This window comes from Neopsephotus bourkii, unplaced genomic scaffold (genome assembly GCF_033783945.1).
Source record: "Neopsephotus bourkii isolate Nb327-2 ecotype Australia unplaced genomic scaffold, CSIRO-AGI_Nbou_v1 NB_882, whole genome shotgun sequence".
NCBI classification, from domain to species: domain Eukaryota; kingdom Metazoa; phylum Chordata; class Aves; order Psittaciformes; family Psittacidae; genus Neopsephotus; species Neopsephotus bourkii.
In genome coordinates this window covers 41,324-59,749 of record NW_026901376.1, presented here as the reverse complement: position 1 = coordinate 59,749, position 18,426 = coordinate 41,324, and the positions used below count along the sequence as shown (strand labels likewise).

Genomic DNA, 18,426 nt, shown 5'->3' with positions numbered 1-18,426 from the left:
AGAAGCTATTGAAAAATGACAGCAGAATAATTAAATTCACACTAGCTCCCATGTGAATGCTAAGACATCCACAGCGTCTTCTGTGGTTTAGCATTAGCCACTTCCAGAGCAGGTTCAGAGCGTGGAATAGCAAACTTCGATTCATTTTCCTGCACAAACAGGTTTCTGATTTTTGAAAGACATTTTGAAATGCCTTTATCTCTGGCAAAGGGAGATTTATACATATAGGCTCATCAGCATGATGTATCGTGCACCCTCCTGCCGCGCTTCCGCATCACCCGTTCGTGCCAAAGACTATTGCTGAAAGGGTTACCAGGTGCTGTGCCACACTTTGCATATCTCTAATATAAGGAAAACGGGTTTCCTGTTGCAGGGGTTTGTTGTGGCTGGGTATTTCTGCTGCATTTTCTTCCTCCTCTGGCCCCCACCCTATAACTTTCTTCTAAAAGAAACCAGTCTGGGTTTTGCTGAGCTCAGCACTGCAGCCATTTGCAGAGACACCACAAGGAGAAGCAGTGTTTCTCAATTTACAGGCTGGACTGTGGTAGGAACTGGTCATTGCTTACACTGTCAGACTGCTTATGTGCTGAAGGTATTGCCCATTGAACAAATAAGGGCTGTCTCACAGTTTCCTGTCAGCCTGTGTATGGGGGGGGGGAAGCTATTTAGACAGTCCCCTTTTGGAGGAAGGGATCATGTTCTGCTTTTTTATACAGCATTCAGTAGTCCTCTAATGAGTGTCAGTTACTGCATTGATCTGTGTCAGGATTAGCACTGCTATTGGGTGTTTGACTGATAAAGAGGATCGTTTATGCCACTTGTCCTGAATCCTGGTTCCCAGCTGTGGGCTTCAGTTTGCATCTTTTCCTGCCATTTGAACTGCTTGTTTTGCTATGTAAATCTTCTGGGTATTGTTTTCCTTTCTTGTTCCCTGTTTCTCTGCTCTTATGTAGAAGACGTATGTAATCCTGGGATTTGGCTGTATGTCATTCAGCTCCGGTGTTTTTGCCTCACTGCCTGACAGCATAGGACAGAGAAAGGGAACATCAGATTCCCAGACTCATTCCTCTCCTCCCATCCCTTCAACTCTGCAGATTAGGGATATGTGATCCCTAGACAAGCCCTTCTGATTAGTTCCCATCTTGAAGCTCACTTCTGTGTGCCTGAGTGGTGCTGCAAATTATAGCCAGCTTTCATTTGTTTGTAGCTTTTTATGAGCTCTAGCAGAGCTTTGCTGCCCGGTTGCTGTTCCTGTAATGCCATCTTGTGGTGACCCTGCCACTTTGAATGGTTTCTCTGTGCTAGCCAGAGCTTGTGGGTGAGCTGCCCTCTGCATTGTATGCTATTGGGAGCGTTTGCATTTCCCTTCTTCCAGCTTCATTTGTGTGCTGGTGAGCTAAGGAAATACCTTTCTCTAGCTGTGTGGCACTGATCAGTGTGTGATCTTACGAAGCTCAGGTGCTGTTTCGGGCGACGTTCATGACAAGATGCCTGCACTGAATGCTTCCAACTACCATAGTGTAAAACAGCACAGCCTGTATCTGTTAGGAGGATTGACTAAATATTACTAGCATTATAAGAAGAGTGGTGTGTTATTCATTCACAGTTTATAATACCAAGCTCTGTACTCATCCCTGATAGAGTATATGTTGTTGGAAGTTCTATGTAGTTTGAAGTGCTTCTCTAAACACAGAGCAATTGTTTAATACTTTGAGACTCTGCTGTCTTGTGATTGCAGAAAGTGTGTGGTGGGAGGGGTGTCTGGACTTTGTAGGAATTCCAGTTTTATCTCTGCCTTTATTTTCTCAATCTGTCTGGGCTTTGGATAAGCCGCAGGGATAAAAATAAGTCCAGTACATATCTGCTTCTCAGTGACCTGGGAGCTTTACTGTACCTCAGAGTAAGAACTATATGTCTTGTTAATAAATGAAGTAATAGATAACTCTGTTTTCTTCTTGTTTCTCCAGTGTTCCCAATTCCTGCCCGGCCAGTCCACGTGGTGCTGGATCCTCAGGATATCGCTTTGTTCACAACATTACCTCGGATCTGCAGCTGGCGGCAGAGTATGCTGCAAAAGCAGCATCAGAACAGCAGGCAGATGCATCTGGCGGGGACAGCCCAAAGGTTCAAAGCAACATAACTTACCCAGCAGGGCTCATGGGATTGCTTATTAAGATCTGGACTTTGTTGCTAGTGGTGGATGTAGTTAAAAGGGGTCTAAGGGTGCTGTGTACAGTATCCTCCAGGTTTCTGAAACCGTGCTCTCAAACCAGTGTCTTAATAGTGGTAGAGGATGAATCTGCTTTCTTAGCTGCCCAAACCGTATGCAAGTCATTGACTAAAATGGTTAAGGAAGAAGAATTTCTTTTTGCTTGTTTGATAAATCAAGAACCCATAAAGAGGTGCAGTAAATCCAGAGTCTTGGTTTTGCCTTTTAATTAATGGTATTTTGCAAAACACAGTTGGAGAAAGGGGAAGCAGAGGAAGAAACCAGATCCTTGCCATGAGAAATCTGTAGTCTGACTTTAAAACAAAGATGCAGGCCTGTCAAGCAAGCATTAAATGAAAAGAGTAGCAAATGGAATTTAGATTAAAACATAACTTAGTTATAATGATACGATTTTATTCTGGTAAGCTGATCTTCAGATCAAAGTTAAAGGTTTAGATCCAAAACCACCTGATTTGGGACTGGGTGGAGGAGCACAATACTGGATGGCTTTTTTTGTAGCTTGAATTCTCCCTTGAGACAAGAAGCGCTTTTCTTGATGGAGTAATATGACAAGCTGGGAATATGAGATCTGGCAAACAAATTACAGTTCCTAGAATGAAACAAATCCTGCTGGAGAGGGGAAGGGACGGGATCAAGTTTCATATCGAGCTTGTTGCTGGGAGGAGAACTGATAGCAGGCTTGCATGAAACCTTCCTAGCAGAGTGTAGTTGTAGCTAGGCAGAATTGAAGGCTTTAGTTTCATAAACAGTGAAAGCTGTAAACATACCCTGCATGCTCTAACTCTGCTTTCAATTGTGTGTCCTGATCCTCTTCCTTGTGCTGCTCTAAGCTGGTGGTAGATTTGGTGAGGAATGGAATCAGATTTAAGATGGGGTTTTTTGTGTGTGCTTGTGGGGAGAGGGAAGGCGATACTTTAATCTGGCTCAGTGGTAAATTGGGATTTGGCAGTACTAAACAGGAGTGAAAGGGAAGAGGTTGATGCTGCTCTTATTTGCCCCAGATGCTGTCTTAGCATCCGTGAAAATTACAGCCCAGTGTGCTTGTTCAGTTTGTGTTGTTGGTACATTCCAATGTAAGAATTATTTGCTAGTGACTAAATTTGTTTGGTTTTCTCCTTAGGATGAATCCAAGCCACCCTATTCTTATGCTCAGCTAATTGTGCAAGCTATATCTTCAGCACAGGACAGGCAATTAACACTAAGTGGGATCTATGCCCACATTACCAAGCATTATCCATATTACAGAACTGCTGACAAAGGCTGGCAGGTGAGTTCTTGACACCGACAAGCTTTTAAACTACTTTGACAGGGCTTATCTGCTTTGAAATGCATGTATTAAAGTTTTGGGGCACTGGGAATAGAGCTGCTTTGACTGTTCCCAGAGTGAATTTGTTTAATGTAAGCTAGCTAGTTTGTTTGAGGGTGATTAGTATTTTTAAATACTTTCTATGGCAATGTAGTGTGTTACTATTGGGCTCTTGGGTTCTTGAATCCCTTTTAATGCTTTACTCATGCATCTTTCATTTTTGTATGTTTATTCTCCCACATCCTTGCTAACAGTCACTCCTTTGCCCAGATGCTTGCCTTAATCTTGCTCAGTCCTTTACCTGGTCTTTGTTTGGCATGAATCTGTCCAGGCAGAAGGCGGCCAACCCAAAACCAAGGTCCCAGTTTTTAACCACAATACATTAAATGATCCCAGATGTTTTGTTTTCCCACTGTATCGACTGCATTGCCTAAGTCACAGTTGGCAAGTTTTGAATCTCAGAATGAGAACTGGGGGGACTTGGAGTCTGTGTGTTTCTTGTGGTATTAAAGGAAATCTGACCAGCTTCATAGGAGAGTTTGGATGTAGTTAACACATGCTAAATCAAGCTTAAGTGTTCATTTGAGGGCTGCTTTCGAAGTTTTAGAAACCTCAGCTTCACCTGCTTTCAGACTTTTTCTTGGCATCACACTTCTCAAATAGGTGTTGTGATTTGAATATAACACACGAATGCAGCTGGAAAGCCTCTTGCAGCTGGTGATTTCATTGCATTCAACTGGCAGGAGCAGTACTACTTGGTGCACTTTGAGTACAGTTGGAATAAATACATTTTTGCCTCCCTGGCTTTTCCCTGCAGTTCTAATTAATTGTGGAATTCACTTCCTGCCTTAACCTGCTCAGCAGAGTTGTGCTTTGTGAACCAGTTACTGCATCCTGCTTCAAAGAGAGCTGCATGTCAGTGGAGGATGAGTTGCCTTTTCCTCCCCACTACCAATAATGTTGTAAGGCTTCATTTGTGAAGAGGTTGTCTAAAGCTGCTACAGAAGCTCTTGTTTTGTGTTGAAAGTGGAACAGAAATGAGCTTGGGCACACCTGGGCTCACTGAGCCTTTCCTCTAGCCCAAAAGACAGAGCTACACCCAGTAAGAGGTGGGCTTTTGCAATTAAAAGCATAAATAGTCTTGTAAGCATCTGGAGAGCTGCACAGTGCCAGACTAGTGCCACACAGATGATGGATTCTTCTCAGACAGCTGTCTGAGGGCATGTTGGCTGGCTTGCATTATGATTACCATGAGATGCAGTGTCCTTTAGGGCATGTTTGGGCACCCTGGTGATCATTTGGCAGGTAAGCAGCACAGGCTCAGGCAATATTTTTCTGCTTGCCTAAAATAAAGCCTGTCTTTTGAGAGAGTTCTGATGTGGTTTGCAGTGATTTCCCCCTGCATCAGCAAAAGCTTTGCTTTCATTGCTTTCCACAGAAAAGTCACTGCATTGCCTGGCTCCAGATGTCTTTAAGTGATAGTTAAGTACCAAGCAAACCCATCAGCATGGTTAGTAGAAACTCTGACATGTTTCCTCAGGTTTTCTCATGCAGCGCTTCTGTGATTCGGAGCTGTGTGAGTCGAGTGACTTGTGTCTGTCTGCCTTCACCACTGATTCTGGCAGTGTGGATTTTACTTTTCCAAGCTGTGTGGTGAAACCCATTCGTCTTTGTTATATACATCCTCTTGTCAAAATAATCATCTCATTCCTCTGCTTCCTGCAGAATTCCATTCGGCACAACCTCTCCTTGAACCGTTACTTTATTAAAGTCCCACGCTCCCAGGAGGAGCCTGGAAAAGGCTCCTTTTGGCGAATTGACCCTGCCTCTGAAGCCAAACTAGTAGAGCAAGCATTTAGAAAACGAAGGCAAAGAGGAGTGTCCTGCTTCCGAACACCTTTTGGGCCTCTCTCCTCCAGGTAACTTGAGTTTCCTCTCATCGCGATGCCAAACTCATTACAAAGAAAGCAAACAAAAACCAACATACAGTGAGCAAACTTTACTGCTGTGTCTAACTGGAGAGCTAATACAGTTAGATTGTCCTGAGGCATAATCTGAAAATTGCTCTGACTTCTTAAATGCTTACCAAAAAGGAAGATAAGATAAAATAAAATCCAGAAGCAAACTACAAAAGCGCATCAAATAACATATCTGGTTTGGCATCATTTCAAAGAAATTCAGAGCATTTATCACTGGAGTATTTTCAGATGCCAGTCCCTCACTTCAGGAAAGCTGTGTTTAGATGTGGATTAGATCATAGGAGGAATAACTTCTCTGGTATTTGAAACACTCTCCTATAGGGAAAGACCGTGTCGATTGTGGTTGTCAGCAGTGAAGCAATGGGGGATTCTGTGTAGCCACTGCAGTGTAACTGCAAAAGAGGAGCTGTGTGCAGAGAGAGCTTTCTCTGAGCCCTATAGCTGTGAGGATAAGGCTTGCAATTCAGCACTAGCTGGAGCAGTTTCATGTAACATTCCTCCCACACCTTTTTTTGTCTGGTAAAATGAGGGGGAGGAAGCAGGAGGAGAGGTTTTCAGCTGATCAGCTTCTCTTTCCTTTGTCTTTAAAGAAATGTTCAATTCCTTGTGTGTTTGGTGCCTCTGTGGGACCAGAGGTGGGATGCAGTAGGGAGAAGGGGGAGTAGCTGCTCTGCAAGCATATGTGGGGGTAAGACACTTGCATCCACGTTGCATCTTTCTTCCTCTCCCATCACTCTCAAACACTTGACAAAGATCCTTTGAGAACAGCCTGAAACTATAAAACTGATCTGAACATGAGGCATTTACAGCTTCTCTGTCAGCAGTGGGTCTTAAAATGAAATGTTAAGCATACTCTGGGTCCAGTTTCCTTCAGCAAGGAATAGTATGACTGTTTAGTGCTAGAGCATTACTGTGTACCTTTCAGCTCTTCTCAACAAGACTATATATTGGGTAATGTGGGAGAAAAGCTGTCTTTTCTGATGGAGAATCCTTTCCTGGAGGTAACTCTTGGTCTCTGCTGCTGTCTTCTGGTCAAAATGCATGTACACTTGCCAACACTATGTTTTGGTGTTTCAGGAGTGCTCCTGCCTCCCCTACTCACCCTGGCCTGCTGTCCCCTCACTCTAGTGGCCTACAGACTCCAGAGTGCCTATCACGGGAGGGCTCACCCATTCCACATGATCATGACTTTGGGTCAAAGTTAGCCTCAGTTCCAGAGTATCGGTATTCACAGAGTGCACCTGGTGAGTAGCTCTTGTTTCACAAAGGGTGACTTCAACTACACCAATGGCCATGCTGAGGACACCACTGGAATGCTGCTTACAGTGTGTTAAAGGAGGATCTAAGTCTCTCTTTCCACTTTGTTGTTAAGAGACTGATGATGCATATGCAACTTCAGAGCATTTTTCTTACTAGTCTTTGGATGAGGAGGCAAGAGATGAAGGAATGTGTAGAAACACATGGGCTAACCTTGAACTAGGTGGCTCTAGAGACCTGACAGCAGAGTAGCCATTGCAGTGGTAGCTCACTCACACTAATTTACCAGCCTTCTGGATAAGATCAGCTTGGCTATGCAGAGCTCTGTGGTGCTGTGGCCAGGGCCAGGGTAATTTGTTAAGCCCTGGTAAGTATCTGCTTGTCAGCTGTGCTGTGACTGGACTGATGTGTAGGGTGTTCCTGGTGAAGATGGAAGGCAAAGTTCATTAAGTAAAGCTGCTTTTTTTTTTATGCCTGTTGTGGCTTTTGTTCACAGATACATGCTCACATGGCAGGTGAGGGTTTTGTGAGTTAGGAAAGAGAAGATTGAAGGTCGTCTTTTTGAAGCTTTATTTTTCATTCCCTACTCCTGCCAGTGCTGAAGGATTATTGCAGAGATTAGAAGTGCACAGGTGAAATGAATGGAGGCCTTTTTCTCCTCTCCTACTAATATATGCTTCTCTGTTCTGTCTAGGATCTCCAGTCAGTGCCCAGCCAGTGATTATGGCTGTTCCTCCCCGACCATCTACTCTGGTGGCAAAGCCAGTCGCGTACATGCCAGCGTCAATAGTGACTTCTCAACAGCCTTCATGTCACGCAATTCACGTCGTGCAGCAAGCTCCCACTGTTACAATGGTCCGAGTTGTGACCTCCTCTGCAAACTCTGCAAATGGCTACATCCTCACAAACCAGGGCACAGCAGGAGGAGCTCATGAAGCAGCAGGAGCAGTGTTGGACTTAGCTGGTGACCCCCGAGGTAGCTTTTCACTTGCTTTACTATTCTGCTAAGTCTTGAGCAGGCTTGTGGGGGGGTTGTCAGACACTGTTTTCACTGGCTGGGTGCTTAGCCCTCAATCAAAGATGTTTCTCTTAAGGTAAAACTTAAACCAAGTAATGTATTGTCCATTTGATGCCTTCAGGAATGAGCAGGGTGACTGTGCTCGCTTATCTCCCATGGGGAACAAATTGAAGAGACTTTGGAGGCTGAAAAAACATGCAGTGCTTTAAATATTTACATTATCCCCAGTATCAATATTATGTTTATGTATTGGGCAGCTGGATGTGGTATGGAAATGGGTGCTTTTTGTAGCGAAAAAAAGATGGCCTAGGAAAGGCTGAAAGTCTCTGCTTCAGATGGCCTTGTGAATAAATGATTGAGCCTTTCTTTTCTGCAGGCCTGGATTCCTAGAGGAAAACATGTGCTTCTGGAAGTGCAGGCAGCACCCCATTAAAGCAGTCTTCAAAAACCAGTTACAACAAAGGCCTCCTTTTTTCCCTAAGCTGGAAATTCCAGCCTTGGGGGTTTTAGTGAGTTACATGTTCTCCTGCTGTGATGTAGACAACACCTTGTCTGCTCACCATTTCACAAGTGCTTAGTGCTACAAGATGTGTGGTGTACCAGCAGCAAGACTGGTTACTCTGATTGCTTTTATGTGGGTAGTGGGGCAATGACTCTTCTCTAAGGGAAAGAGAGAAATGACAAAAACTTTCCCCTGCTGCAGTAGCAGGACCACTGGCATTTTTAGTTCACCATGCTTGAGTTTCACTTGCATTCTCTAGAAATTCCTGTCTGGATCCCATACATGTCCCTGAAGTACTAGCAGTTGCAGCTGCTTGTCACCTGCTCCATTCTTTCATTCACTAATTCTTGATGTCATTTGCTCTTTTCCTCCTTGTCCCTTTCTTATTCCTACTAATGTCCTTTTCTAGTCTCTACCTTCCCTTTGTCTTTGCTGGTTGCTCCATTTTCCTTCTTTATCTCTCTGCTTTCCTTCCCTTTTGTCTCCCTGCTTCCCATCAGTTTGGGAAGCTCAATGCTTATGTGCCATCTAATTCCACTCTTCTTACAAATCTACTAATATTAAAATGGGAGAAGTCTTCCAACAGGACTAATGAGTTTGTGCTTCCTGCTTTCTCTGCTTTGAAACCCAAAAGCCTTGAAGAAGAGTGGCTTTCCTTTCTTGCATGCTCAGCAGGAGGCTGTCCTCCGTCTGTTACCCCTTACTTGTGTTGCAAAGTGAGATAAGAGGTTGAGTGCTTTGAAACAGTTATTTCTATCCATGAACTCATCCCTCCTTTTTCTTACTATTTTTTACTTCTTTCTGGTTTCTTCCTATACTTCCATAGCTGGCAAAAGCTTGCAGTTATGGAAAGACCTCCTTGTAAATCAACTTAAGTGCATGCCTGACAGCAAGCTGTTGCAGACTTCTAGCTCCAGGCATTGTTTAAGGACTTAATGCCCTCTCCTGCTGTGTGGTATTGAAAGTCAGGCCAATTTGCCTGTAATTACAAAGTAAGCTGAGGTTTGCAGTGATCACAGCTGTACTGTGCCAGTAAAGGAGATGGTGCCTTTTTAGGGCAAAGGGTCAAGTTTATTATCTTGATTTTATTTTCTTTGGCCAAGTGGCTGTAAGAAAAATGTTCTTAATATTTATAGGGTATATGTACAATAGAGAATATTTTAGTGTTTTCCCTGACCTTCTGAAGTGCTGAGGTATTTTCACATTTGTAAGCCTGGGGTATATATCACTGCTAAACTGTTCATGAGGGTAAAGCCTGCTCCTAAGGCAGGGTAGTAAATGATGGTTGTCTGTTTTACTCTCAAGCAGGCATGGATGAAAAGCCAACGATCGCATTTGCCACGATACCTACAGCCAGCCGTGTTATTCAGACAGTTGCCAGTCAGATGGCACAGGGTGTTCCAGGACAGACAGTCACAATCCTTCAGCAGGCAGCTCCAGTGACCATTGGACAGCATCAGCTCCCTGTGAGGGCAGTCACTCAGAATGGGAAACATGCCGTCCCCACCAACAGCATCACTGGCAGTGCATATGGTAGGCTCTGTTTCCATCACTTTCTGGTGTTTGGTTTCCTTCTAAGCTTAGCAGTTAGGTTGTAAAGCTCTAAGGGTTTTTCTTCTTAGTACATATCAAGTTGTTCCATGTGTCCAAGTTGTCCACTTTCAAAGGTATTCCAATTCTTCAACTCTTGTGGCTGTGAATATCAGCCATGGACATACTTCTGTCCACTTCTGTTCCCTTTCCCCAGTTGCTCTCTGGCACTGATTCTGAAAAGTCCTGTCTTTCTTTTGTCCTTGGCTATACAGTTATTACTACTTATACTCCACATTTTGAGGGTTACTTGTTGGAAGTGTTAGTGAGTCTCGTGTGTAGCCTGTTTTCATTTGTTTTCTTCTGACCAACAGCCTTTGCTTCAAGCATGCCAAGTAATAAAATTTCCATGGTGCTCTTTAGATCTTGTGAAATGATCCCATAGAGTATTAAGAAAATACTTTACCATCTTAAGGTCTTAGAGCCTGAGAGTAACAGGATCTGTGTTGGGGTTTTTTAATATACAGGATACGTTCTAGTCATTTGTCAAGTCTGATTTTTAAAATCCCATACTAGCTTTGTCTTGGCAGCCTCTTTTTATTACTTGCTCAGTGTCTCAGGTTTTGGTCAGTTAAGGATGATGACTGGGGATGGTATATTCAGGTTTCTTACAGCCCGTTTCAGTGAGATGCTAAGCACCTCTGCTGTCCCAGGCTGGTGCTTATGGGGAGTTTGAAATGAAAGGGCACTGGGGGGATTTTGATGGCTCTCATGAAGGTAGGAATGTTTATACCTGCCGTGTCTGTTTGCAGTATCACCTGGCTTGCACCTGAATTGCAAGAATCTCATTGGAGCAATGAAGATAGCTATAAGGTTTTATGTAACTAGGATGTAAAGGTATTAAATAATCAGATATGTGGAGTTGCTGCTACCCAGCAGCGATGTTTGTCTATTGTAGAATCAGTTTTGTACTTAACATTTTTATGTTGAGACATTCTAATCTCATCAAAATGTTTCTGGCACTGTCCTCAAACTGGAAAGTGTTCCATTTGCATCTGAGGGGGTTTCTGTAAGTGGTAGTGAATTTTCTAGTTCACAAAATGGAGCCTGAGTCTCTTGACTCCTATCTATATGAAGCTAATGTCTTTTCAGCTGCATGGTTTAGGTTCTCCAAGTCACTGCAGTGTAATTGGTGACTGCCCTCATCCTTACCCCGTTTTTTTTCCTTCATCCTCCTCTACACCCTCCTTCCCGTGCCTTGGGAGAAGTTGCTGGGCTTTGAGGACCTTTGTTCTGTTTGCTTTGTTTATTTATCCTAGGGCTCTTTTTTGCTACACTTAGTCAGGACACCCCTAACGTTCTGTCCTTCCACCCTTTGCAAATCAGTCTGGAGGGCAGAGGATGTGCTGTCTCCCGAATCCCCTTTGGCTGCCTCTCCGATTGATGCAGAGGCCAAGAACTGCATGTGTTTTGTTTTTCAAGCAGTGTTGTGTGCCAAAGCCAGTGTGTAAGCACATTCTCTGTCTGGAACTAGAAATTGTAGACATTTTTACGGAGGGTTGCTACTAAATGGTCTTTTTTTCTCACCGCTTTCATTAATGGGAGGGTGAAATCTTTTGTTAGTACTGGAATACAAGATTAGGCCCAAAGATTCCTACATTCTCATCCCAGTTCTTATGGGAATGCATTTGGTTGTATGGGGTAAGCTCTTTCCTGCCCTTTTTACAAGTGAGTTGTCAATACATTCAATATATAGATTCCGATCTAGTTTCCCAAAAGACTGGCTGTTGTTACTGTGCAAGCAGGGCTAGAGAGAGCCCTCTAAATTGAAGGCACAGCACACAGATGATGTAGCTTGCAAGTTCTGATTGTAGGTGGTGAGAGAGCTACCCCTCAAAGAGGAGTTGTGCTGTAATTTTAATAGGGGTTTGATCCTCCCCTTCTAGAGAGGAATGCTTAGCTGGCAATGCCTTGTTTGACAATGGATAGGAAGAAGGAAGTGCTGGTCATTAGCACTTTGGTAAGCTGAGATTGTGGGGGTAGAGGGAGAGACAAAGCCTTTCAAAAGGAACTTGAAAACTACACTTGAATATGTGCTAGCTGTTGCATCTGACCGTGGTGTGTTGTTTTCTTGCTTTCTGGAATAGCAAACACTTGTGCTACTTCATGACACTAACTCACTTTCTCTCTCTTGTCCTGTTTCGCAGCTCTCACAAATCCATTGCAGCTTCTTGCAGCCCAGGCCAGCTCATCCACTCCTGTTGTAGTCAGCAGAGTATGTGAGACAGGGACCGAAGAGACAGCAGCAGCCTCCTCCAGTGAACCTGAAGTCAAAAGACCCCGGATAGAAGAGTCCAGTGGAGCAGTCCCAGCTCAAACTGGAGTCATCACATCTGCAGTGCCACAAGGACAGGCAACCAGTGAATGAAGAAGCAGTGGGAGGAGTTGGAGCGATGCAGGGTGGGCATGGGATGGCAGGAGTCCTAAAGCAGCTTCTTTGAAAAACAAACCACAATTGTAACAGCTCAAACCATAGTGGATAAAGAGCTCTTTCAAGTCAGATTGTTATTCAATGGGAGGACAACAGCTGTTAGAATCACAAGGTGCCAAAAAGAATGGAAAACCCCTCCCAGGAACCCATATCTGGAACTCTGTTCTGTCTTTACCTATGGGATTTTTTTTCCTCTTTTGTTTTGTTTTTAAAGATTCAAAAAAAAAGAAAAAAAAAATACAGACAACTGATTGTATGACTGCTGGGATATTTCTGACTGTCTTTTCCCCTTTTGGCTCCAAGGGATGGGATTTGCAGTTCAGCATCTAAAGGAATGTAACACAAATACAGTCTGCTCCCTGGAAAGAGAACTCCTCATTTTCTATGCCTTAATACTGTGCTTCTCAGAGCTTTGAACCACAGGACCATTTTTAAAAGGCCACCTAAGGCAATCAAACGCTGAAAGATGGGTGCAGTATCTCACAACAACATTAAAGAAACATGGTACCAAGCTGAAAGGAAAAAGGCAAATGATTCTGGCTTTGAAAACAGAAAAGATCTGGATATGAACTAATGTTTATTTATGTGGGATTCAGGAGGAAGTTACAGGGCTCAGCCACCTGGATTTCCAGATGCAATTTCTCTCCATTCCCTCTGAGGGAGAATAAGATGACAGAGGAACTGTATTAATGTAGTTCCTGTAAAGATATTAAAAGCAAAGGGGTTTGTACCTTCAATTATTTCTTACAGTTATTCATCACTTGCTCTGGACAACAGCCAACGTATCTCAATGACTGAGAATCACATGGGGAAGGGTGTCTCCAAAAGGTTCTGTGTGCATTTGATTGATCACATCCTGTGCTGGAGCACGAGGTTTTGTTTAGAATAGCACTGTAGGTGAACACATTGCTACTGTCTCTGTGAACCTGAGAAAATACTGGTTGGTCTTCTGCACTAAAGCAGTCTGCATTCACCTCCTGGTGGTACTGTGGCCCTCAGCTGTGTGAACGATGGCCAGGAGGCCAGGGCTGGGTGGGAGTCTGTCACTGACCTTCTGCTGTGGCTGATGGCAAAGCTCCTGTTTTATCCTGAGAGGGGAAGTTGAGAGCTGGGCTGAGAGGCAGCAGAGTTCATATGGTGTTTAATACAAATTCTGTAAGGGTGTGGAGACCAAGACGAAAGAGGCCTTTTATTTTCTGTGTGGCAAAAGTCACTGGTGGTCTTGACCATGTTTTCCAAAGGGAATTTGGAGGTTTCCTTTCATTGTCTGACTCCCTCTCCCAGCTCTCCACCCTTGAGGACCATTTGGGTTGGTCAGCAGGAGGAGGCTTTTACTCAGACTGTATTCCAGGCTCTTCACGTAATACAAGTACGTGTTATGAGCAAAGCAGGTTTGAGTCACTTCAGCCACGTGGAGCAGTGGGTACATGTGACACCTTGTGACTGGCAAAGAAACCAACCCCTGCATGTAGCCTCCAGCTAACCCCTTTGGTTTGATGCCTGTTTGCAATCCCTTTGGCTAACATGTCTTCTGGCAGCACAGCAGAGATCTTTTAATTGAGAAAATATTATGGCTTTGGTAATGGCAAGAGAGATTTAAGAGGGATGGGACATGCCTTTGGTGGGTTATCCCCCTGTGTGTACTGATTTATTGTCACTTTGCTGCCTTGTACACTCTGACAATGCTATCACAAAGCAGAGAGGCAAGCCCACTGCATAAACATGTTGCAAAAAGAATTCCCAAATGTGCAGTAAATGATACTGTCAGTATGTCCATGGGGATTAGAGGGTAAGACACAACGTTCAGTGTCTGCTGGAATATGGGGAGGGAGAGGAAATCCATAAGGTAACAGCTGGCATCACTTGTTCCCCTTGTTCCCCTTCTAGTTTTCCTTTCTCTTTGCCAAATCCTATTGAATAGCCAAGTCCCGCTGCTTGAATAAAATCCAGCCATGTTTTATTTTCAAGCCAGTTGTTTTGGGAAAGGTATTTCTGCAAGAAGGAAAGAATTTCTTGGTCTTTCATTTGTGGTTACTTTCTGCAGTTAGAGGCACACGAAACATTCAGGACAGTTCGGTTATTTAGAGCTAGGCTTTCAGAATTTAGGTGTGTGCCTTTAGTGACAAGGTACTAGGTTGGGTTTTAGTACTTTGAAATGATTCTGTGAAGGAGGATTGTTACAGACCACGAAGTAATTGAAGCAAGCTGGCCTCTAGCTGTCACTTTCCCTGCTAGGAAGCGCTAGGTGCGGCATAGTGGAAAAGCGCATGGATTAGCTCTGCTTTCTGTAGCCTTTTCAAAGCCACAATTCAATAAATGGACTTCAAGGAAGAATGCACAAGTGAGAGTGCTGCATGGTTTATCTCTGATTAATCATTACTTTTGGGTGAGCGCTGGTTTAGAGCCAGACAACGCCTCTGAAACAGCCCTGAGGCTGGGAGCTTTAGGTTTCCAGTACATTGGGTGAGTCAGCATGAGCTGGGCAACCAACAGAATACGGTTCAGGATGTGGATTTTTCTTTACTGCTGCATTTTCTCTTGGAAAGTCTAAATAATTAGGCTCTAAACTTCGGTAAACTACTCCAGCACCGTAGAAATACATCAGCTGCTGCTTCATGGATACCTCTTGAAAGCCCACCTTCAGGTTGCGGCTATAGATCTGCCTCCTAAGTATTTAGAACAGAATAAGTTCTCTCATTCTTCCTTTTAGTGGCTCACAGTGCCTGCTGGTTGAAATGTAAGCTGAGGATAAGCAGATATCTTTGATCTGCTCGCTCATTCTGCTTGAGGTGTCTGGAACTTGTCAGTTCATCCTATCAGAGGGGTTTTGGTCAGTCTGCTGCATCCCTCCACTAGTGTAGGAAGCAGCCATGCCACTTGCAAATAATTTCTCTTTTTTAGGATTGTCTATGTCATTGCCTGCTACTATGTCAAATAACAGTTCAGTCCTCTTGGAAGCTGTGGAGAAATGTGGTCCTCATCTGGACACGAGACAGAGACATCTTGTTTCAGGCCTCCAGGTTCTTTCAACATGCTGCTGAGTGTGGAAGACAGCACTGCTCCGGTGCTGATTCCCCAGCTTTCAGTTTGGAGCACTGCAGTGTAATGAAAATTAATCTGATGGTAGAATTAAGTCTTCAGCTAGAAAGAAAACTTTTACCTTAATGGTTACATGCAGTACTCAGATGATTTTGACTTGATAGTCTGCTTTGTTTGTATTGTCTAACATTGCATCTCATGTCCTCAAGTAATTACTTTAACTGAGGGGAGGCTTAAGTGGGAGAGGATAAGGAAGCTTCACTGCATCTTCTGCTGTCTCTATAACAAAGGTCAAGGTGGGTTGAATATTTAACCTACCATAACTTGGACTTGGGAAAACTTAAGCTCTTCATACATGAATTCACTTTTCACCTTACCCTATTGATTTATTTTTCTTTTATCTTAGGCAATGACAGAGACTAATTATAGTTTGATTGCGGTCTGTTTATAGCAACATTTGTTGCCTCAGTTTGCAAAAGCTAAATGTGGTTGTTCTTGGGTTTATTCCACTGGAATTTCTTAGTTATTGTTTTGTCTTGACCTTGGCTCTTGTGATACAGGAAGCTTTTAACAGTGAGATCAATTTAATGTGATTTAGTGATAACACAGTGCTGAGCCCAGAGTTGAAGCTCATGATTAGCTCATATATTCATTCTAAACCCTTTTTTCTTCCCCCATTCTTCCCTCCCCCATACAACTAATGCTGTTCCCTGTAGCATATCCAGTCATTTTTATCCAGTGGAGGGAGCAGCACCTTGCATTAAGCTCTGCCCAAGGACTTGAGGATGAAAATACCTGTTGGATACCTGGAACTCCAGAGCATGTTCAGAAAGGTCAATTTGTTCACCTGTATTTAATTTTCATGCTGTGTTTTAGAGATGTTACTGTTGTGCACAGCTTGTTCAGGAGTGTGTTTTCATGTTAAAGGTTTGAAATAGAAAGAAGTAGTTAAATAACAGCTTGAGCCTTTGCAGTACTTCTGCAATCAATGTCATGGTCTGGCTTCAGGTTTTAGGGAGAGCAGACTTGGTTTTGCATGTTTGAGACATCTGTCTTGTGTTCTGACTTAGAACTGTCATTCCAAGTTAAATTCCACATTCTTCTCTCCTTTTTCAGTAGCAAAATGCAGTAAAATAGAACTTGAAGCACAAGAAGGCTAAGGAATGATACCTAAGCAAGTGAGGGTGTCTGACCTGAGCTTTCATACGGTGTGGTATGGAACACTTTTAACTAACTGCTTAATGTTAAATTGCTGTTAGAGCTTTTCATCTGTGTTGGTGAAGGGGTTTCCCAGTGATTGATTTGGTATCACTCTTGGTCTGTGCTAGCATGTAGATGAATGCCAAAATGTGGAGTGAAAGGAGAAACGTTTTCCTCCTGTACATAGGCTTGGGTATCTTAGATGACAGGATGTAATCTGGCAGTAGGTCTGTATCTTTGCATCGAGGATCAAGAACTGTTTCTTCAAGTTTATTACATCTAAGGATTAAATTCCAGCTTGTTTGTTGTTCCATCTTCGTTTCTGAGGTTTAAACTATGACGTACAAACTGTAGTTTATCACTGGGATAAACAGATCACACAGAACTGTAGCATTAGGTAAGATCAAATCTCTGTTTTCTCCGACAATGGCCAGTTGTAGCTGTGTAGAAATAGAGAGTAACTTGGGTTGGAAGAAACCTTTAGAGGTCTCTGCTGTAACCTCCTGCTGAGAGCAGGTCCAGCGGCTTCACACTACTGTGACCTTGTCCAGCTGCCTTGTCTGCAGAGATAGAGGGTCCATGACTGATCCCTATTGCACTCTGACCACCCAGGAGGTGAAAACTTTTTCTCAGCTATCTAAGAACGGTTTCCCATGCAGCTGCATGGGTTCATTGTCTCTCGTCACATCACACCTCTGAGAAGAGCCTATCTCTGCCTTCTCTGTATCTTCCAAATAGGTAGTTGAAGACACTAGTACACTAGTAAAACTTTCCCCATTTCCTTCCTTAAGGCTGAATCAACCTGCTTGTCTCAGTCTCTTATACATCCCTTGTACATCTTCTTGTACATTCTTGTGTTCCCCAGGGCATCAAGTGGAATTGCTGCAGGAGGTTCCTGTCTGTCTTGTGCTGTGGAGCCCAAAACTGGGCACAGTATTGCAGACATGATCTGACAAATGCTGGATGGAGCGGAGGAAAAATCATTCCACTGAAAAAAGTCACTCATTGAAATTACTTCCTTGGCCAGCTAGCTACACTCATAGGTACATCCAGGGACCTGTTTGCTCTCTTGCTGCAGGACAAGTGTAAGTGTAAGAAACAAGCGTTGTAAAGTGAAATGGAAACACTTAGGCTAGCATTCATACATGTGCAACCATCTTGTCCATCTCTTCTAAGAGTGCCAGCTTGGGTCTTGAAGGTTTTGAACAGGAGGCAGCACTGAAGGATCCTGATCACTTTAAGTGCTTTACCTTAATGATAAGGTAAAGGACCTTGCCTTGAGTTTCTACCCAGATGCAAAATCTTTCAGGTTTATTTAGACCTGCTGCTAATAAGTTGGTCTAGGGCATTGAGAATGAACCTCTAAAGGAGCATGACTAGCCTCATAATTTTAGCCCTTGCTGCACACAGAGCTTTGGAGTTTACAAATGCCATCGTGAAGCAAATGATCTGTCTTTCCTTGTTGGCTGGTCTCTCAGGCAGCTCCTGTTTCTGCTCCCCATCACAGTTTATCCCCTCGATTTGTAGTTGTTTCTGTCATCTCCAGAGCCCTTTAATCCAGCTCCTAATTTAATGCCATTACGTGAAGGTCTGCATCTGGTGAGAATCTGTGCGTTAGATTGCAGTTATACAACAGATTGTTCAGTCATGTAATTTTGTGTTTCCTTCTGGTGAAAAAATTATGCCAAAGCTGCTACTACTATAGCATACACTACTGTTATAAAGTGTAGCTTACAATGGAACCAGCTGTGCTGCAGAAAACAGTTACACTACAAGGTCATCTGGATTGCTGGAACTGATGGGATTGGGAAGTGATGCCTTCTTGCATTTTGATCTGCACCTCATCAAAGCATAGCTGTGACTTCATGCTGGAG

General features: G+C 43.5%; 2 protein-coding genes across 4 annotated transcripts in view; one reads left to right on the top strand and one right to left on the bottom strand.

Annotated features, from left to right (window-relative positions):
• FOXK1 (forkhead box K1) overlaps nt 1-13,050 on the top strand; it is a 48,244-nt gene extending 35,194 nt beyond the window's left edge. For 2 of the 3 annotated variants that reach the window (XM_061356961.1, XM_061356963.1), the window contains exons 3-9: nt 1,968-2,124; nt 3,351-3,497; nt 5,262-5,455; nt 6,593-6,759; nt 7,467-7,748; nt 9,598-9,825; nt 12,030-13,050. In XM_061356961.1, the coding sequence (XP_061212945.1) occupies nt 1,968-2,124; nt 3,351-3,497; nt 5,262-5,455; nt 6,593-6,759; nt 7,467-7,748; nt 9,598-9,825; nt 12,030-12,250 (1,396 nt within the window). In that variant the 3' untranslated portion in view covers nt 12,251-13,050. The remainder of the gene's footprint in view (nt 1-1,967; nt 2,125-3,350; nt 3,498-5,261; nt 5,456-6,592; nt 6,760-7,466; nt 7,749-9,597; nt 9,826-12,029) is intronic. The other variant, XM_061356962.1, reaches the window with a different exon arrangement.
• The window catches only part of LOC133214227 (cytochrome P450 3A9-like), an 89,372-nt gene extending 72,829 nt beyond the window's left edge, over nt 1-16,543 (bottom strand). Inside the window, exon 1 of the mRNA XM_061356965.1 lies at nt 16,537-16,543. The gene's annotated coding sequence lies outside the window, so the exon portion shown is untranslated. The remainder of the gene's footprint in view (nt 1-16,536) is intronic.
• Between the last annotated feature and the right edge of the window lie 1,883 nt (nt 16,544-18,426).